The sequence below is a fragment of the Dipteris shenzhenensis genome, chromosome 4 (assembly GCF_047967505.1).
Source record: "Dipteris shenzhenensis isolate YYH24624 ecotype China chromosome 4, Dip_SZ_1.0, whole genome shotgun sequence".
NCBI lineage: Eukaryota > Viridiplantae > Streptophyta > Polypodiopsida > Gleicheniales > Dipteridaceae > Dipteris > Dipteris shenzhenensis.
The window spans coordinates 4,564,147-4,585,760 of record NC_141599.1 but is presented as its reverse complement, the minus strand read 5'-3'; the positions used below and the strand labels follow the sequence as shown (position 1 = coordinate 4,585,760).

At 40.7% G+C, this 21,614-nt stretch overlaps 1 protein-coding gene across 1 annotated transcript in view; it reads left to right on the top strand.

Annotated features, from left to right (window-relative positions):
• Positions 1–21,614, top strand: part of LOC147902358 (pentatricopeptide repeat-containing protein At1g06140, mitochondrial-like) — a 42,779-nt gene that overhangs the window by 16,745 nt on the left and 4,420 nt on the right. Inside the window, exon 5 of the mRNA XM_087373202.1 lies at positions 14,895–14,996. Coding sequence (XP_087229328.1) covers positions 14,895–14,996 — 102 coding nt within the window. The remainder of the gene's footprint in view (positions 1–14,894; positions 14,997–21,614) is intronic.

Below are 21,614 nucleotides of genomic sequence, written 5' to 3'. Positions count from 1 at the left end.
TCAGCCACATTTGGCTCATCATTTCCACCAATAGATGATCCATCATCTACCCTTGATTGTATATTTGTGGGAGTACTTGGTGGTACCATTTCTTGCACATTTGGTGCATGGACAGCTTGCTGTCTATCAACATATGCAGGTGGATTCACATCCTGGAAAGTGATTCTCCTCATTTCCACATCCCTCATGGGTGCCTTATGCATCTTCTTCTCATTGAAGATCACATCATGGCTGCGTATGATCTTCTTTGCTTTTGGATCCCAGAGACGATAGCCCATCTCTCCACTTTCACCATAACCCAGAAAGATGCATTTCCTAGACTTAGGATCTAGCTTCTTTCGAAGCTCTTTTGGCACATGTGCATATGCCTCACACCCAAATATACGCAAATGAGAGTAAGAGGGCTTCTTGCCACTCCGTGCCTCTTCAGGAATACCACCATCCAAACTCTTACTAGGTGATCTATTGATCACATGCACTGCAGTCTTCATTGCCTCAGCCCAAAAACCACCAGAAAGACTTGCGTTGGAAAGCATGCATTGCAACCTTTCTTGAATGGTACGGTTCATCTTTTCTGCAACTGGATTTTGCTCTGGAGTATGAGGGGATGTGAGCTCCCTCTTAATCCCACGTGTATCACAGAAATGCTGAAAGTCATGAGAGAAATATTCTCCACCATTGTCAATCCGTAGGCATTTAAGCGTTCTACCTGACTGATTCTCAACCAAGGCCAGCCATTTCTGAAACACCTGGAACACATCACTCTTCCGAGCTATAGCATAAGCCCACACTTTCCTAGTTGCATCATCAATGAATGTCACATAGTATTCAGCCCCGCCTAATGACCGTGTAGGCATGGGACCACATACGTCTGAATGCACCAAATCAAACATTTCAAACTCTTTCTTTCCTTTTCTTTTATGGGCTGATTTAGTCTGCTTCCCATAGAGACAATGCTCACAAAATTCAAAATCAGAGAAACTCAAATGCGGTACATAACCCAAACGACATAAGAGTTTCATTCCATTCTGGCTCATGTGCCCCAACCTGCAATGCCACAAAGAAGTGCTCGGCTGCTCAGTTATTGCAACAACATGATCAAATACCCCTGATACATGTAAGGGATACAAAGTTCCACACTTGGCACCCCTAGCCAAAAGCATAGAGCACTTCTGAATTTTCCAACTTTGAAAGCCAAAAGTGGTGTGAAAACCAGCATCATCTAGCTGACCCACTGAAATAAGACTCTTGGTCAACTTAGGCACATGTCTCACATGTTTTAAAACAAATGCAGGCCCATTTGCAAAAGAAAACTATATGTCACCTCCTCCCACTATACCACATGCATAGTTATTTCCAAGATGCACACAACCTGTCTTTCCACTATCATAAGTGGAGAACCATTCCCTATGGGGAGTAACATGGAATGAAGCACCAGAATCCAAAATCCAATCCTGGGAATATGCATCATCTGAAGTGGTAAGCAACTCTGCAGATAAACTAGACATGAAGAGAACATCATTGTCACTATCATGTGTGACTGCATTGATCTCCTCGATCTTCACTTTTCCTTTGTCCTCCCTTGGACTCTCTTCCTTTTGATTTGCACCCCAATTTGCATTCTTTTTCTTATCCTTTTGCTCTCTTTTCAGCTTGTAGCAATCCTTTTTCATATGGCCCTTCTTGCCACAATGGTAACACTCAATGTTTCGTGCCCTAGATTTGCTGCGAGACTTCCCTCTTTCTTGGGACTTCCCCCTGAACTGTGATCTGCCCCTTTGCACATTTAAGGCTGCATCCTGCTTGTTGCCATCCATAGACTTCCGTCTAATCTCCTCGGCCAACAAGCTACCCACAACATCATCAAATTTCAGTACTCCACCAGGTGTAGAGTTACTGACAGTTGTACGGAAGGTATCCCATGAGGATGGCAATGAACATAAGAGAAATATTGCCTTAGTCTCCGCATCAAAATTCATTTTCTGAGCCTGAAGCTGGCTGAAAATAATATTGAATTCATTCAAGTGAGAAGCAATGGAGACCCCTTCCTTCATCTGCAGCTCAAACAACCTCTTCATGAGGTAAACTTTATTAGAGGCAGTTTCCTTCTCATAAGTGGCACATAGTTTCTTCCACAAATCTTCCGTAGTCTGCTCATTTACTACTGTGAAATAAACTGACTCTGCAAGATGAAGTCTAATAGTAGACTTTGCTAATGCATCCAACTCATTCCAATCATCCTCAGACATATTTGCAGGCTTAGCTTCAATACCTGCCAAGGGTTTAATCTGCTTCTTTTGAATAAGCACATCCCTTATTTGTTCTTTCCACAAAGAAAAGTTTGTCCCATCAAACTTTTTAATGCTGAAAAACTCCTTTTCAGACATGGAAGAGGATGCCATGATGCGAATAAAGCAAAATCCCAAATGCTAGTCCCTGCAAGAGAGAATCACACCAAATACCAGGTGCACCCAAATGTGTATGCCACAATAGACTGAAATATCACCAAAAGCTCAAAGCTCAAAGCATCAAAAGATGCATCTGACTCATGTGCATATACTATGCATCCATATGAGCAAATCTGGCCCAAAGAAAATGCCAATAAGTGCCAAATGACTCAAGCATAAACACCGTCCACTGGCATATGCATCAATAATGTCTCATCCAAGAGAGCATAGCACTATCAGTGCATCACCTGCAATGTGTCAAAGCTGTCCCTCAGCTTAAAATAGCATCCATGTGCAAAGCGTCCATAAAAAATAGCATCCCACAAGGCAATTTGGGCCTATCAGCGCATCCAATAAGGACCGCAATGCATCCAAATGGCCTATAAATCATCCACTGCAACCCAATGCACACCACGAATGAGCGCACAACTGCAACCAGAGTGATTTACATAAGGTATGCTCAAGAAATCATAGTCCCACGGTAATGAGCGCTACTGAAATTAGAACCTGAGATGCCTCAAAACATGGGCGCCATTGCATAATCGGAATCAGCAAGAAAATCTGCAAATATCTCTCTTCTGCAAGAACTCCAAAATCCCAACCGATGAGTGAGGAATGGGAGTCAACACTTATCCACTGCCATGTGGCATAAATCTAAGGTTTCAAAACCTTAGAATGAAAAATGCTAACAGAGAGACGAAATCGAATACACAGAGATCTATAACTCTGAAAATCCTCCACCGAATCATGCAAGAACTGATAGGTAGGGGTTTTTGGGCGTCCGAAACGCAATGGGACAGACAGTTTTGGAAACCGTGGTCTCAATCACTGGGTCCAACACACGGGCTGAAAAACGTTTTTTGAAACAGAGCTGTTTGTAAACTCCACCGGAGTGCGAATGATGAGCAACATAGAAGTTTTAGGACCTCCTGAGTCCACCGGAACTGACAGATCTGCAAATGGTTGCTCCAAACTTGAGTTCCAACACCCGGGCAAAAAACGCAGAAACTGACACAGTGACTCAGAAATCCAATGAAATGATCCCAGATTCAGGAATGAAGGTGTTTCCAGGCTCCTGAAGTAATGTGGACACCAAAAGCAAGCAATAGTTGCTTCTACAAGTCAATACGGAGTCTCTGTCATCGAACGGAACAGGGAAAAGCTCAAAAAACGACTTTTTCTTTGAAAGCTCTTAACAGGCTCTCAAAACCACTTTGCAAAGCCAAAGTGACTTTTCAAAGGTTCCTCCAAGGTCTCTGCATACTCGGATGCAAGTAAAGTCACCCACAAAGCTTCCCACAGAGCTTCTCCTTCCTCCCACAGAGCTGCTGAGCTTCCAAGCATTCACGCACGCTCAGCTAGATCACCCGGGCTGTGATACCAGTTGAGAGTGCTCTCAACGGAAGCAAGAACAAAAGAAGGAGAGAGAGAGAGATAGAGAGCCACACAAGTTTTGGTGGGTGCAGAACCACCCTAATCTTCTTTTTTTCATTCATTTATATATGTGTTTGAGTATTGTACATAACCGGGGTTAAGGCACAGTGACCTTTAACCCCCACACCTTTGATAATATACTAGCCATATATGTCCCCGAATTCTTTACATGTGAGGCATCAATTGATGTGTGGAAGGCCTCCCCACATGGCGATATAACCACCACATTCAATAAAGCATGGAGTTTTATGCTTGTCCACCCATCTGAGATAATTGTGCATCCAGTGTTATGCAGTTGCTTGAAAATGCTACGATTTATGTGCTCTTTGTCTTTTGCATATGCCTTATCTAACAATGACATAGGCATTGTGTGGTAAGAAGGTGGCTTGAAGCCTAACCCGTAGTTAGCAATGTAATTCCATGCAGCTCTCATATCATCGTTATCAACCATACTCAGTGGGTGGATATGTTGATCGCAAGATTGATCTACCAAGTACATACGGTGCATTCTCTAAATTTGGAATCTAGATGCTCTCAACTATCATGGGTTGCCTTAAGTTAGGAGTAGCAGTTGCCAATCTAGCTTTATGAGCCATCGGTGGCGCTTGCATGCTAGTGTCCACGCAAGGAGTTCTGCCAACACTTGTACTTCTATCATCGTGTATGCTTACAGACTCTACTCCACTTATACCTTGACTTTCCCAAATTGATCTTCTTCATATTTTTCCAAAAGCTTGCAACTTCTCTATCAAGGTGCAAGTTGCTGCTGCAAAGCAGCTCCTGGGGCTGCACAACATTGAATGCTCTTTCTTGAGTCACCAAGCAAGCGGCCCCTTATGTGAGGTGCTCCCCTAGATTTTTGTATTCCACAATACTTGCATTTCCACTCAATGTAGTCATGAACATTAATAACAAAGTCTAGCTTTGGACCATGTGACTTATGTTTTCCCCCCTGTGCACGTGGAACAACTCTTTGAGAGGATTGTGACACCCACATAAATCCTCTCCCCGTATCTTGGTTAACAACCTCACAGAGTGGATCAAGCATTGGGGTAGTGCCTATTTCGGCAATGAGATCCTCTTTTGCAACTCTTTCAACCTCGGGAACATTTTTAGGCATATGAATACTTGCGTGGGCATGACTCAATGCATCCACAGTTTACCTAGTCATCACAAGTCATCTTGAACATTGTGGATGAGCATTTCTAATTTCAGGCATTTTTTATTGTGCATTCATAGTCGCAACACGTGCCCTATTTCTGCTCAAGTCATTGCACCTCGTCTTCCCCTTCTCTCCATATCTAAGGCCCTTAGCTTAAGAGTCAAGATTGCTCACTAACAATCGCATTCATCGGCACTCATGATCGTGGTCCGCAAGTTCCCCAAAATGCAAGTAGTCGGAGTATAGACCACCCTCAAGTAAACACAACAAACACCCGCATCCACTAGTCCTCGTGTTCGTGGTCTATAATTTCCCCAAGATGCAAGGAATCGGAGGAGAAAACCACACCCATAGGTATAATGAATGTTGACTCACTCTCCCCTACTTAGCGTTACAAATATTTATATCCAAATCGTGGTTCACTTTCTTTCCTGACTTACCAAAGGGTCTATTAGGATACGAACCACAACCGGATCGAATGATGAGCCTCTATCGCCATTTCCACCAATATATAGCCTTGGGCCCACAGCACCGCCGGCACACAAGACACAACTGGCGGTAGCACTCACATTACCGGTGGTAATATTAATTATATCGACGGTGTATATTACCGTCGGTATTTACATCGTCGAGATAATGAATATTACCATTGGTAATGTGAGTACTACCATCGGTAGTGTCTTGTGTACCGGTGGTACTTTTATCCGGTTTTCTAGTAAACTATGTGATCACATTGTTTTCACGCTACTTGGAAGAGTAATTAATGAATGCTAGTAACCCATTAAGGCAAACATGAAAACGTGAACGTAGTACTTGGTTCTAAACCATTTGACATCAAGAATGAAAATACTAAATCGTCTAAAATCAACTTCATGGTCCCACAATGACTAGTTGCAAGGAGAGAAGATGGGTATTAAAAGCACTTGCTCGGCTATCTTGTACAAAGTTAGCCATGACTCCACAGTCATATGTGAGTCTCCTTGAATCGATGCATTCCACACGAAAATGCTGTCAATGTGACCACAATGCACTATACTTTTTGTACTACAAAAGAACATAATTAAAACAATGAGGATGCATTTTGTGGTGATTGTGATCATAAATACCCAAATTAAGTAGAAAGGTTAAACCACTGACTTGCATTGTATCAAGCATGTGTATGATGTGCTTTTCAAACACCTTGCATCCCATCTACTTTTTACAGATGTCCTTTCTATTTGGAGAAACTCTCATATTTTTATGCCAAAACATTGTCACTCTAGTAATGACTTTTGCACTTAAGCTGTCCCTCCTTTTCTTGTGTTCTATTGAAGCCCACAGACTTCTCGGATCGGGATGATCATGTATTGCTTTTGCTCTGTGTTCTTCGCTTTGATGGTAATGGTTGAATGTGTGCATGTGCAGCTGCTTCCTGCTACTACTCTGCAAGGATTCTTCTTTCTTCTCATTGTTTCTCCCTTTGCAAACATTGCAAAAGTGTCTTTCATTGCCATTTCGATACCGTGCCATTGCTTTCCGAACTGACATGGCATACTTATCTGGTACTGTAGCTAGAATTTTGTATAAGCGTCCTTCCTTGACACCTTTTGCTACTAGTTGACATGTTCTGGATTTATATCTGATAGTGCATTCATCTCCATGGAAGATGACTCGGTAGTTGTGTTTCGTCATTTGACGTACTGACAAAAGGTTCTTGCTGAGTTTTGGAACATAGAGCACATCTTTCACCAATCCTTTTGTACCAATGAAATTGTTTATAGGGATAACACCTGTCCCTTGTACTAGATTCAGTGTATTGTCTGCTGTGTAGATGACATTTTTCTGACCTTCTAATGGTTTCATCTCTATGAACCATTCCTGATGATTTGTCATGTGAGATGATGCACCGCTATCGATATACGAAGGATCTTGTTCCACTTGGTCGACTTGATAGCTAAAATCCTCTTTGAGATTGTAATCAGTGTCTAGGTACACTGTCTAGGTACACTGTATCGGTCTGTTAATTTTCTCGTTTGCAAGAAACTATTCCCATGTCCATTTACAAAGTGATTGTGACTAGAATGTCCACCACAATGATTTCCTCTTCCACGGAAATTCCCTCGATTACTGCTGGATTGATTGCCTTGGTCGTACTACTTCTTGTGGCAATCTCTTTCATAGTGTTCAAACTTATGACAATAGTTGCACTGGATGTTTGACACATTGGTGGATGCATTCCCTCATCCTTGGAATCTTCCTCGATTGGAATGATTTCCTCTTTGCTGATAATGTTGCTGACTTTGCTAATTTTGTTGTTGATGATGACCACTTTTCTGGTATGATCTACCTCTGCCTCTGCCTCTGCCTCTGCTTCTGTCTAAAGCTGTGAATGCCTAATCATTAGAATGACCTTTTCGAACATGAATAGTATGAGTCCTAAGTTCTTCACCAAGTAGGAGATCGGAGTTCTTCTAGTGTCAGAATTTGCCATAGGATGGCAATACTTTGGACTAGATTCTCGTATCCCTCTCCTAGTCCATTCAAGATTACTTGAACCATTTTTGCGGGGTTCATGGTCTCTCCTGCTGCTGCAAGTTGATTGTTGTAGACTTTTATCCGGAGTACATAAGCATGACCGGTTTCACGACTGTTGCGAAAACTCTGATTGATCTGGTTTCTCAGTATGAGAATCCTAGATGTGTTCTTGGACTCGTAGAGAGATGCGAGCATATCCCATGCTTCTTTCGATGCCTTGACTATGTTGAGCTATCCTAGCATGACATCTTGCACATTCTGCTTGATCATATGATAGGCGTACTTATCTTTCTTATCCCATTCTGCCTAAGCGAGCAATCGCAGGATCTACTACAAGTGCAAAAACTATTTGTGTAGCTATAGATCTTGTTGTAGATCCCACTGTTAGTGTTGTGACAATAGGTGGAGTAGAGCTACTGGTGGCTGGATCGTCCAATGGTCTAGGTGTAGATCCATCGACATACTCCCATTTTTCCTGAAGTACTAGAATGGTCTCGATTCGATATTTCTATGTGCTGTAATTGGAGTTGTCTAACTTAGCAGATGCCTCCAGATTGAGGTTGCTAGTTGTAGACATGGTGCACGAAATGTACTCAAGGTCATGAAAATCAATGTATGAATCAACTACAAAACATTGCTTGTGCCAAGTGAAATCTGAACTGTCGGGTGAAGATAGAACTACAATATATAAAATCCGATCCGTGTTACAAGGCTTGTGGCAAATGATGACGAGAATAGCCAAGAGGCTTTACAAGGCTGAAATGATGTGCATAATGCCGTGAAATAGCCAAATAGGCTTTACAATGGTGGCATGTGTGTGTGAAATCAAATCATGTGCTATCTGCCCACTGCACAATCAGTAATGCCTCTGAACACTCTAAAGTCGGCTCATTGAACTGATGAATGTCAAGTTTCAGGTAATGTGATGATGTGAAACCGTATGTGAGTGTATGGACTCACTCTGAGTAGGTACTAGTTGAGAATTTCGGGCATGGCTTAGATTGGCAACTTGGGGAGATTCAAAGCGTCCCCTCTATGGCAATTCTACTCTGATCTAGATCTACACCAACCATCAATTGATGAAAGATCAGCAAATAATTCATTTTCTTTTGTTTTTTTTAAGTGCTGGGTCGGATGCATCGATGTAGAGATGGATGTGCATGTAGGAAGTGGATTTGTCGATGAAGCTCAAAAGTGAGTAATACTTGTGTCGTAATGTGTGCATGATGTGATGAGCATGTAGAGCACAAAAAATCAAGCGACTTTCCTTTTTAGAGCACCCTCAAATTCTTCCTGGATCAAGAGATATGACTTGATCTATGTGGAGGGGCAAAAGGAGTGCAATGGTGCTCAATGATGATGTGTCATGTAGTGATGATGTGGCACTATGCCTAGCAAGAGGCGTGCCTGTGGAGCAGTGTGCTGAGGTGGCACTTGGGTGCACATGTAAAATGCCAAGTGTGCCAAGCAGGAGGTCAGTGTGCTTGGCAGGGATAGCCATGTGTCAGTGATGATGTGGCAGTAGTTGACTGGATTAATGAGGTGGTAGATTAGTGATGTGGTAGATTAGTGATGTGGTAGTGATGATGTCAGTTGATGACATGGTAATTGAGGTGGACTGATGATGTGGCCTGTTGATGTGGACTACCATAGTGGTAGATGACATGGCACAAGTTACTGACTGGACCTACCTACGTGGTAGGTGATGATGTGGCACTTAGGCTAAAAGTGACTAGAGCTATAACCAAGGGTGAAGTGCACCCAACCTTGGTTAAAGCGTGCAACCTTACCACAAGGTGGACCAAACCCAAGGCCTGGCTTGACCATGGTTCAAGCCTATCTGCCACATGTTGTGACTGTGACCCAACCTGTCCTGATGTCGTTTGTGGATGGCCACGTGGCTTTATCTGCCACGTGGAGGTTTCTCTCTCAGAGAGAGAGGTCTGAGGAGCACTGTGCGGAGCAGCCCGTGGGCATAGAAGCCGTGGAGCAGCCCGTTCGATCGCAGGCATGGAAGGCCTTTGGCAATGGAGAGGTGTCGTGCAGGTGTTAGAGCTATGGAGCTCGTTGCTTTGCAAGGAAGAGCAAAGCTACTGTAGAGGCGGAGCCTCAATAAGGCTGTGTGGCATCGCGTGCAGGCATTAAGGAGCTTAGGTGCTCTAGAGAGGAGGCTTCCGTAGGGCGTTGAGCGTCGACTGTAGCTTTAGCCCTTGACATAGATGGAGCCTTTGTGCATGCACAGGCTGCTCTCAGTTGTAGCGTCTATGTTGGAGCCTTAGTATATCCATGGAGATGCATTGCCTCAAGCTTGGAAGCCTGGAGGTGCATTGCAGCCTTGAGGTCCGTCGATGGGACTAAGAGCCTTAGAGTTGTACAAATGGAGTCACCGAAAGAGCTTGCTGCAGTTGTAGCGTGGCGTAGAGCTATTGTAGCCGGTATGCTTGCACCTGGAGCTACTGCTTGTAGTCGAGGGAGCTTGGCAGTGGATGGAAACTTTCAAATGAATCGACAAAAATTCTCTCAACGGAAGTAAACGGAAGAAACTCACGATCACTCAAGAGAACTCTCAATCTCTCAATCTCTCTCACACTCTCAAGGATTGCAATGTCTTAGCAAAAAGCAAGGGAGCTTTGCTACCATGACAAAATATGAAAGGGGAGAGGAGAAGAGTGGAGAGAAGGCACAGCTAGAGAGCACACCACAAATGACTTACTGTACACGGGGAAAATATTTTGTGATTATGAAGAAACATTCAATCCGGTTGCAAGGATGGCAACTGTAAGAGCAGTCATTGCTATGGCTGCATCAAAGGGACGGTCTTTACATCAGATGGATGTAAAGAATGATTTCTTGCATGGTGATTTGCAAGAAGAGGTCTATATGGAGCAGCCACCAGGTTATGTTCATGCTGTTCATAAGCCTGGTATGGCTTGAAGTAAGCACCTAGAGCATGGTCTGATAGAGAAAGGCATTATGCTGCTTGTCATTTATGTTGATGATTTGATCATCACATGTGATAGTGATGAAGATATCCTTCATGTGAAAATGCTATAGAAGTTTGAGATGAAGGATTTGGGAGAGCTGCGTTACTTCTTGGGCATTGAGATGATTAGATCCACAAGTGGGATATGGCCCTTGCAGAGGCTGTATGGATTGAACATGCTATCCAAATATGGGATGACTGGCTATAAGCCTATTTCAATTCCTTTGGAGCAGAATGTGAAGTTGAGCACAGATGCAGGTGAGCTTCCGGAAGACCCTACTATGTACAGATGCATAGTAGGAAGTTTGATTTATATGACTATTTCCAGGCTGTATGCTATTGGGTTGGTAAGTCAGTTTATGCAGGCTCCAAGGAAACCGCATTTGGATGCGGCTAGATGCATACTAAGGTATGTGAAGTCCACATTTCAGTATGGACTATTTTATGAGACTGGGATTCAGATATAGTTGCATGGATACATTGATGCTGATTGGGTTGGTTGTATTTCTGATAGATGATCTACAAGTGGATATATGTTCTCTTTTGGGAGTGCTGCAGTCACTTGGAGTAGTAAGAAATAGCCTACAGTTGCCTTGTCGACCACAGAGGCTGAGTATAGGGGTGCAACAATGGTTGCATGTGAGGTAGCTTGGTTGCATAAGCTACTTAATGATATGCATCAGTCTATAGATGGGCCAGTTGTCATTTATTGTGACAACATGAGTAGTATACACTTGGCAAATAACCCAGTCTATCATGCTAGAACAAAGCACATTGAGGTGCATTATCACTATGTGCGAGAGACGGTTCTAGTAGGTTTTATTGATCTAGTTAATGTCAGCACAGAGGATCAGGTAGTTGACATATTCATGAAGGCATTGGGTGCAGAGAAACTGTGCAAGTTTAGAGACCTGCTTGGTGTGTACGAATTGGGATTGAGCTCGAGGGGGAGTGTTGAGATATCAAGCTCCACTTGTGATATGCCAGGGTGACCGTTGTGCATTTATGTCACCGACTTGTTAGCTACAGATGCAGTTGGTACACCACCCATGAATAATAGTTGGATGACAGCTATCTTTATGTACTCTAATTAGTGGCTCAGTTAGTATGCCACCTTAGTTAGCTGAGTTTGGTTTGAGACCCACATATAGGGTTCACCTATTCTTTTGTACTTAGAGTTCTTTTGGCTTTAACAACTAAGAAGAGGAAAACTGTTTTCAGCCTCCACTTTTGTGTATATTCCCCCATTGTGTATGTGAGAAAGCTGCAAGTGAGACTCCTTCCTTCTCTCCCACTCTCTTCACATGGCATCATAGAAGGTGCTCAATAGGGGCAGGGGAGCCCCTTGGCATATTTCATCAGATGCCCTTTTTGCCTCGCACCACGCAGTAGAGGCCTAATTGATAGACCTCATGGATGATGTCCAATTGGTTGCCATCCACAAGATCAGGTTCACTGTAACCATGAAGGATATACAATTCATCATATAATAGGGTCATTATAAATTGGCATTTGAGGAAAAAATAGAGGAACTCTCACCTAGTTTGTCAAAGGAGGAGCTAAAGGTAAAGACCCATCTAATTCCAAAAACGGTCAATAAAAGCCTTGCTAGCAAAATGTTGAAGGTATGGATGTTACAAACTTACATTAATTTGACCTTTATCTAGCTTCTTTTGCTGGTATTTCTTGATTATTTTTATAGAATAGAATTACTTTTATGTTTTCTTATATTGTCATGGTTCTTTCCATTATAAATCCTCAGCTAGGAAAGGATTGGTTCGATATATTATGGAGCCTTCCTTATGAGAGTTAGAATACAATTGTTTCTATGGAGAAGCTATAAGAGGTATCTGTTCAGCAAAGAGACAAGCTTCTATTTTATCATTGTTAGGAGTAGAATTTAATTTAAGGTCTTCATTTGGGTTGCCAAAGTAGATAAACCATTCATATCTTGGCTTGGTAAAGAAGTTTAGATGGATCAATTGCTAGTGGAGGGTGAGAAGCTTTTGCAGCAAGTGTGTGACCCCTTGCAGTAGCTAGGACAAAATCAGACACTCCTAAATATCCAACTCTTAGAGAGTACTTCACGGATACAATCTCTACACAAGGTTAATTTGTTTGAATCTATTTAGAAAGATATGATTGTGGATGCTAGTCCTTTAAAATAGATAGACATGAAGAATGCCACAAGGTGGCTTGTATTTAGGTTTTATACCTTACATCTTGGATGCATTGTTCTATGTTACACTACCATAATGTTATGATTTAGATACTTTCTTTGTTAAGGGATTTGTGCACATCTCCAATATGCAAGGCATGGACCATGCTTTTAACCTTGCTTATTTGTGAGTACTAATGTCAAGATTCTGTGATGCAGATACTTTCTTTTGCTCTCTTCTAAGAGGTCCATGAATATGCCTCCAATATGCAAGGCATGGACCGTGCCTACACCTATCCAATTCTGTATGTATGAGTTGCCATCTTTTAAGGATGCTGGAAAATTTAAAAAATTTAGAATGGGGGTGAAAAAAATGACCATGGCAGCTGGACATGAAAATAGGTTATTGTATAGAAGAGGTGAAAGATATGTATGCACGTCATTCAAAAGGGACATGGGAAGTCCATTATCTACTTCGCATAGGAATGATCATAGTATGTAGAGTAAAAGAAGATTGAAGAAGAGCAAAAATGAATACTTGAAGAGCAAGAAAAAGATAGGCAAAACATTATAGATGCAACAAGAGGAGGGTGGCCCAAAATACATCAAGATGTGGAGGTGAGTTGCAATATTTAGAAATAGTTATTGATTTAAACAATTCTTAAATTCTTCTTTGATATCATTCTGATTCCAATTTTTGCATGAAGAGGAAACAAGAGAATACTTCAAGAGGAGAAAGAGAGCTTGTATTCCAATATGAGCATACAACAGTACCAAAGTCAACTGTTTTGGCCTTTTATACAAGTGACCTTTTAAAGCAAGGGCCAACAATATGCTCTCTTCCTATACTTCTACACTTATACTGCTAGTTTTACAACCTTCTTGGGCCCATGTGCCTCGAAAATAGATGCCCCTTTCTCTCCACCATGAGCTCTCCACTCTTTCTCTTTCCTTCACCTCCCCCATGCCACCATGCTACTTCCCTCTTCTTTGTATAATACTCTCACTTTCCCCATGCCACGATGCTACTTCCATTTTCTATTGTATAATACTCTCACCTTCGCCACCCTCTTCTTCCCCTACATAATTGCTCTTTGGCTATGCATACTTCAGAATGTGGATAATGAGGCTCACTGTGTGCATGCATGTGCGTGTGTTTCAGAATGTGGGGACATGAGACTCACACTATGTGCGGTCCTACCACTTTTTCTAGGACTTGTTTAGTAAATATTAAGGGATGGTGGTAAGGTATTGTAGCAACATGAGTATCCTTGATTATGTCCTTAATGTTTGACACTACCACAATACCACAATAGAACATACCCATGTTTAGAGTTCAATCACTACCACAATAGTGTTCAATGCTTAAAATACGGCTAACTCTCGCTCCCTTATGCACGATTGTTTGATGCGACTAGGCTTTGTGTTGGAGTCCTCCTTTGAGGTGCTCCGTGAAACCAACAATCGCATTCACAGAGTGATGATTTATGTTCTTAATTTCTTATTTTTCTGACACTACCACAATACAACATACCCATGTATAGTGTTCAATCATGTATGTTGATCGACAAGCTATTTGCATCATTTTTTGTATGCCCTGTGTGGGTAGCCTAAACATCGTTTTGATGTGGGGAAATGGCAATTATTCGATGTTTCCTTGGGATTTTTGTGATTGGACCATGTGGTATCGTCTTATCCTTGGATAGCTCATTTGCATGGAGTTCAGCGGTGGAATTATCTTCTTCTTCTTTTGGATCGTTGCATTGCTGTATTGTGCGCTGGGGAGACCTCTATTGTATGGATTTTCTCGTGTGTTGAATGCAAGCATCATCTGCGGCGCGGTTTTATCTTCTTCCACTGCAGCATTTTGTTCGGCGCCGCTTCCTGCTGCCAGAGTGAAACATTCAAATTGTTTCCTCGGCGTCTCATCACAGATGCCTCACATCTTCTAAGTTTGTTATAAATTTCTAGGGCGGATACAATCGGTTGTATTGTTGTGCTCTGCTCTTTTGTGTTCTCATTTCATGCAACGGAAGGTTCCACTTAATACATGGGCACAGACAGCGGTGCTTTTGTCAAAGGCTTGCAGTTCTTCTGATTTCTCTATGTTTTCCTACGAAATCGTCTTTCATTACTTCTACTCCTTCATTAGTTCACTGTTTGTTTAGGTCAATGTGGGTTGTCCTGTGATTGTAGGACTTGCCAAGGTTTTCCCTGAGGCAATCGACTCTCTTGCCGCGAAACGTGCTGTTGAAGATTGCATGGAGAACGCTATCACTGCGAGCGCTGCAGCCAAAGGTATATGCATGCAATGCTTTTAAATAGTCTGTTGTCCCGTTTTTCGTAAAGCAATGAATTTGGCTATTTTGGTTGGGGGTGCTTACTAAGAGCTGAAGATTCATCCGGTATTTTCTTCCTGCTGCGCCCCTGCCTGTCTAAGGTCTTTTTGACAGCAACAGTTCGAGCTGCTTACCTTCTCGAGTCCAGTATTGCACACGTACTACCCTGATGCTTCCTTCTGTTCCTGCTCTGCCCCTGCCTTGCTTTCGTCTAAGTTCATTTTTGCGCAGCACTCGGAGCTGCTTACCTTCTCGACTCCTTTCTTCCACGCGTAGTACCTCTTAGGCTTCCTTTCCGTTGTCTTTTCCGTGCATTTCATTAGATATGACTGTCGTTGAAGACACTAAAACGTATCTGGTCGATTTTCATTAGAAACGCCCACTACATGCAAGACGTGCACTGTTCCGCTTCCCCCACTCACAACAGCTGAAAGTAATGAAAGTAGGAAAAAGCAGCATTTGCTGCCCAAGGCTAATAATTCAGGCTTCTTTTTCTCCACGTTTCAACTATCAAATTGCAACGTACAATGTGCATGCCTCATTCGTGATGACTGGTGCTGAATGGACATACTATTATTGAAACTTTGCATGTATTTCATTTTCCTTCCTTGGTTAGTTTTACTTCAGATAGATTTTATTTTTAAATTTTGTTTAGTTGTTCGGAGCCGAATAGAAGTTTTACTTCAGATAAATTTTATTTTTAAATTTTGTTTAGTTGTTTGGAGCAAAGTGGATATTCTTTGTGAAAAATAAGTAATGAAACTTTACAATTAGAATATATTGCAAGAAAACAATGTGTTGTAATGTCATGATAGTTTGAACAAACTTTACCTAAATAATTAATTTCATTGTTTTGGTATGACGTTTTCATTTGCAGCAAGCAAACAACTAATTTGCAAGGAAGAAAAAGATGAATGAAAATAACGTTCCATCCATAGCAATTACAACCCTTCCCATGACATTTGATATGCTCAACTTTTCAAAGTTTATGATCTCAGCGGCCTAATGCACATATGTGCAAAGAGAATGCTCGGGCAATAAATGAAGATTTTCTTTAAAAGGTTCTCCTCTAATGATACATGCACTCGCATCAACCAGTAGAGAAATCTTAAAGTTCCACCTTTGGTTGCCCCTCTCACTACAACACTAGCTCCTTCTATTCTATAGAACTCCCCAATTTGCAAGAAACTAACAAATTGGTGAATGTAAGTGGAAGAAATGAGCAATGTCACTGTGTGAGAGCAAAACCTATTAGTGAGGTATCCTTTCAAGAATGTAGGATACTTTGGATTTACTACTTTGTAAGTACCATGCTTGCAAAGTAATTTTCCCCCACAAACAAATCTTTGAGGGGTACAATTTGAAAGTGGAGTTATGGGAATGAATATCAAAGAATTTTCTCCCCCCACAAGTTTTCCTTCGACGAAATGATTGCTTTTGCTATGGATGGAACATTCGTAGGAAAATATTGTGGGGAAGAAATTCTTTAGTATCGATTCCCATAACTCAACTTTCAGATTGTACCCCTCAAAGATTTATTTTTTAGGAAAAATTACTTTGCAAGTATGGTACTTACAAAGTAGAAAAATCCAAAGTATCCTACATTCTTGAAGAAGATTGCATTGATAAGTTTTGCTCTCACACAATCACATTGCTCATTCATTTCACTTACATTCACCAATTTGTTAGTTTCTTGCAAATTGGGAAGTTCTATAGAATAGAAAAAGCTAGTGTTGTGGTGAGTAGGGCAACCGAAGGTGGAACTTTAATATTTTCTCTACTCGTTGATGGAAGTACATGTATCGTTAGAGGAGAACTTTTTAAAGGAAATCTTCATTTATTGCCCGAGCATTCTCTTTGCACATATGTGCATTAGGCCACTGAGAGAATGAGGAGGGAATCATGGACCAAATTATTATTCCAGATGAGGACTAGAGATGAAGATAGAGCTACAGTAAGATTAAGTCATGCTTACGTCCTTTAATTTGCCTAAAGAAACAGTAGTTATTTTGCTTATTCTCACATTGCGTTTGTTGTGTAGCTTTCATTTGTCAATGAAAGGAAACCGACATTGGTTGTTTGTCTCAGAATTTAACAAAGAAGATGTGGTTATGTACATCTCATTCTTAAAGACAAAGAATACAATTTGTATGTTAGACTTTACCAATTTGATGGAGGTTCCCGATGGTCCGATTCGAGATGACTAGAAATTATATTGCTCGAGCCAAGTTTCATGACTAAGCTATGGGAAAAAGGTACCTACTTTATTTGTAATTGTTCATGCTCTCTAGAAAAGGCATATGCTCACATAAAACCTCTATGAAATTGCAGGTATTCGGAATTTTGTACTTCACCAATGTGAACACTAACCTCATTGAGCACACTTGCAAGACCTGCGGAGGCTTTCGTGTGAGTAGAGACCTGCTTTGACAATTTTTCTACTCTTTCGAGACTCTTTCAAATGTTGTTCAGGTCACGAGTTTGACAGGAGACATAGTTCAATGCAATGGCGCGAGCAAGTTCCAATGCATATCAGGGATCCATATGTGGACATAGTACTATCTTTAGGTGTGGCTTTCCTTCAAATGTATGAAGATGACCTCATGATGGCTCATCGTAAGCTTAAAGATTGCAAGCCTTAAAGTGGAAGCTTCACCATTAATAGCTTCGGGTTTATCATTGCATTTGAACCAAATGTGTGAATATTTCTTTACTTTCGAAAGACAGTTTGTTGTTGCTACTACACATCTCCACTATGCAATTGCTTTTGAATGTACTTGTGAAATCATATATTTGTTGTTGTTAACTTTGTTGATAACAACTATGGACATAGAATAACTTCTGCAGAAAAAGTAGTTGGTGAGAAACTCAACTTTCATTGATTGTAATCCTATTAACACAAGTGGTTTCTTGTGCCTTCTACAATTCTTTTAATCACTAACTTATGAGCAATTATTAAGTACGTTATGTCAGAACATTGTTTCTGCTTGCAAGAGTTATCACACTCTATGGCACATCTTCACAACAATATCTAATGAATCAATGTTAACAACTAATACTGTACAAAACTTACTTGAAAATTCTTCAACATCGCCAACATTGATTGTCGACATTCTTGAGAGATTTAATTTGATCTTTGGGACACCATTCATTTTTTAAAGCTATGATGGAGTTAAACTTCAAAAGAAGGCAATAATAGGCTCAAGTAAACAAAGGACTATAAATGCTCTAGTGTTGGACCAATCAAATCCTATTTCTACAATCACTCCATTGGTTCAATTGCATGGCAAGCATGCCTACAAATTATGGAGTAAAGATCGCGAAACTCAACTATAACAACTAGTATTGCAAAACCCAAGTTTGCCAGCAAAAGAGATAGCTACTTTGTTTCTCAAGCATTCTTTCGACAATAATTATACAATGCAAGCCACTCTCAACAAAATATAAAAAATGAGAAGAGTTAGTCTTGCACCTGTTTGTATATTAGACATGGCAAACGCAGTAAAAAAAAAAAACAACTCTTACAACTTATTGTGCGCACAAGAGAAAAAGATATGATAATTTTTAACAACACCAATATATTAAAAAGATTTTGGACACTCCTGCTTTCCCATGCATTTGTTGTGGTTCACTAAAGTTCTTCTCGAAGTTGAAGAAGTTAAGAGAGCATATGGCAAACAATTTCTTATGTTCTCTTTGCTACAAAGACATAAAAAAAGGCAAAGTACCTTTGCTATTTAAGAAGAACCTAAAAATGGCCAAAAAGAAGATGTACACAAGCAAACTCAATGATACCAAGGCATGATTGGTCTCTATCACAATACCATTTGCACAAATTTGCAAACTTACGAAGGTCAATTTGGGCTACAATGGGAGTGTTGTGAATGTCTTCGTGGATGTTGACAGAGCTCAAAGTGTGTTGCCAAGGTTCATGGGACAAAATGACACGGTTGCCATTACAATTAAATGCAAGCTATCATATAAAACATAGCTACATGAGTGGTGTTGTACGGCCAACTTTGACTATGCTTGCTCTAAAAGAGTTGCTAGGAACTCCTATATACCAAAAAAACAGCTTCAAGATAAATCCACTTTGGGAAAATCATATAAGGAACATCTAACAAGAAGAGGAAGCACAACAAAACAATGTGTTCAACTACAATGAAACACAAGAAGAAGATTTTGTGATTGATACTTTGGTGCATGGAATATATGCAAGCCAAAAAGTTGTAGACTTTGAGGATCAAACAATTGTTGTTGCTCCCTCAGAAGAATTTTCTCCATTAAGCATTTTCAAAGACAAGATTTGTGAAGAATTAGCATACCCCAAACTATTATTTGGGTAGTAATGCAACTACGACATTCCTGAACGTAGACATTGCAACTTGGGAGCTCACAAATGTCAATTGTTGTTTTGTGCTATCAATAGATAACCTTTTCTTCAAAACAATGAAAATCGTGCGACAAGTCCTTTCATCCTCTTGGGTCCGCATGCGGAAAGCACAAACAAAGTTCAAAACTTTGCAAGTAAAGGATGCTCTCTTAGATACCAACATAGAAAAACTTCTGCAACCAAACATAGGATTTCGATACTTCACCCACCTAAGAACTTCCATTGACTATAAGTACCATCTAAATAAGAACCTATTTGCAATGTTGCGACAACTAGGGTCCCCATGCTTCTTCATAACATTATCTGCAGCAGAGAAACTTTGGCAACCACTCATGGATTGCCTCACAAAACTAAACCCAACTCAATCCTCTAATATTTTGAACCCAAATCTCGAAGCACGGAATTTGATTTGGTTAGACCCAGTGCCCACGGCACAATGTTATGTGAATAAATTCCAAGCATTAAAGACTTTGCTAAAGAAGGATCACACCATTCTTGGAAAAGTGCACGATTTTTTCTTTGTCACCGAATTTTAAAATCGAGGAAGCCAACATGACCACGGGTTGCTATGGGTTCAAAATGCTCCTACTTTTGGAATGTCATCAAACAATGAGATATAAGATTTTATTGATGCATACATCTCCACAGACATTTGCGAATTCCCTCTTGAAGGACAAGAAGTACAAACACACAAACGTCGAAAAACATGCTTCAAAGAAAAAAAAACTTGATTTGGTTTCCCACGTCTTCCTATGATAGCCACACGAATTTTGTTGCCATTGCCAAATGATTTCGAGAACAACATACCCAAGAAAAAAATGAAAGAAATTAACTCGCTCCTTTTGGAGGAGGAAATGCTCTCACTAGACTACATGCCATTTCTAAATGCATTGAGCACATCAAAAGAAGAATACATTCTTGCTGTACGATCCTCTATTTCACAACCCACATTACTTTTGAGGAGGCACCCAAAAGACATTTACACTAACAATTTTAATCCAACTATGTCCAAGTTATGGGGTGCAAATACAGATGTACAATTCAACCTAAATCCCCATGGAGCTGCAGCATATTGCACATCATACATAATGAAAATTGACAAAGAAACCATAGAGGCTGTAAAGGTTGCCCTCACACAAAGCATTGCTTCAAACACAACACCAAATGAACACATTCGCAGGGTCGGCAATGCTATTCTAAACACACAACATATTAGCTCCCAACAAGCAGTATACTTGGATTTATCCTTGCACCCTGAAAGTACGAACATCTTCTTTGACAACATTAGGGTTAAGCACTTAAAGTGTCCAAACCATCTCAACAAAATTTTCTTAGCCATATTCGCAAGTGAGTACACAACATCCCCATTAACCACCACAAAAAGGAAAAGAGCCAAAATAATCTGGTTCAATAACTATAGCGAGGCAAATGATCCTAAGAACTACTACAGAGAACTATGCATTCTATTTTTCCCATATCACATTGTTGAGCTTGCACTTGAACAAAGCACTTTCACGTGGCATGATATGCACAACAACAACCAAAATATCATAGAACCGAACAAAAGCAAATTTAACAAGCTCATTCCAAAATTCCCTACAACATCAAGTAATTCCTTTGTAACGTCGTCTTCATCTAATGGTTCCACATTTAAAAACATGGATAACTACGACATTGGGATTGACATGCGAAATCAACTAAAAACATCTCAAAATCCAAACAAGTCATTGTTGTTATACAAAATGATACCTAACAATGACTACTACATGACTTCAAGAAAGCTAAACAATGAGCAACGTTTCATCCTAGAAGACATCATGCTCAAAAAAAGAACCCAACCAACAATCTCAATTTACTTGTTCTTGACAAGAAATGCAGGTATAGGGAAAACATTCATACTACTACTCATGGTGCAAGCACTTTTGCGACATAATTCACACAAACAAACTGAGAGTGTGGAGTTGCTAAGAGTACTGCTCAAGTAGCATATAACATTGACGGCACAATGATACATTCTGCTCTATATTTTCCACTAATGGCGTCTCATTACACAAGTCTTTCTGCAGAGAAACTACAAGAGCTTTCACAATTGTACAAAGATCTTGAACTTGATGTATTTGACAAGATCTCTCTCATTGGACATAGTACACTCATCACAGCCGACATGCGGTCATGTGAAATCAA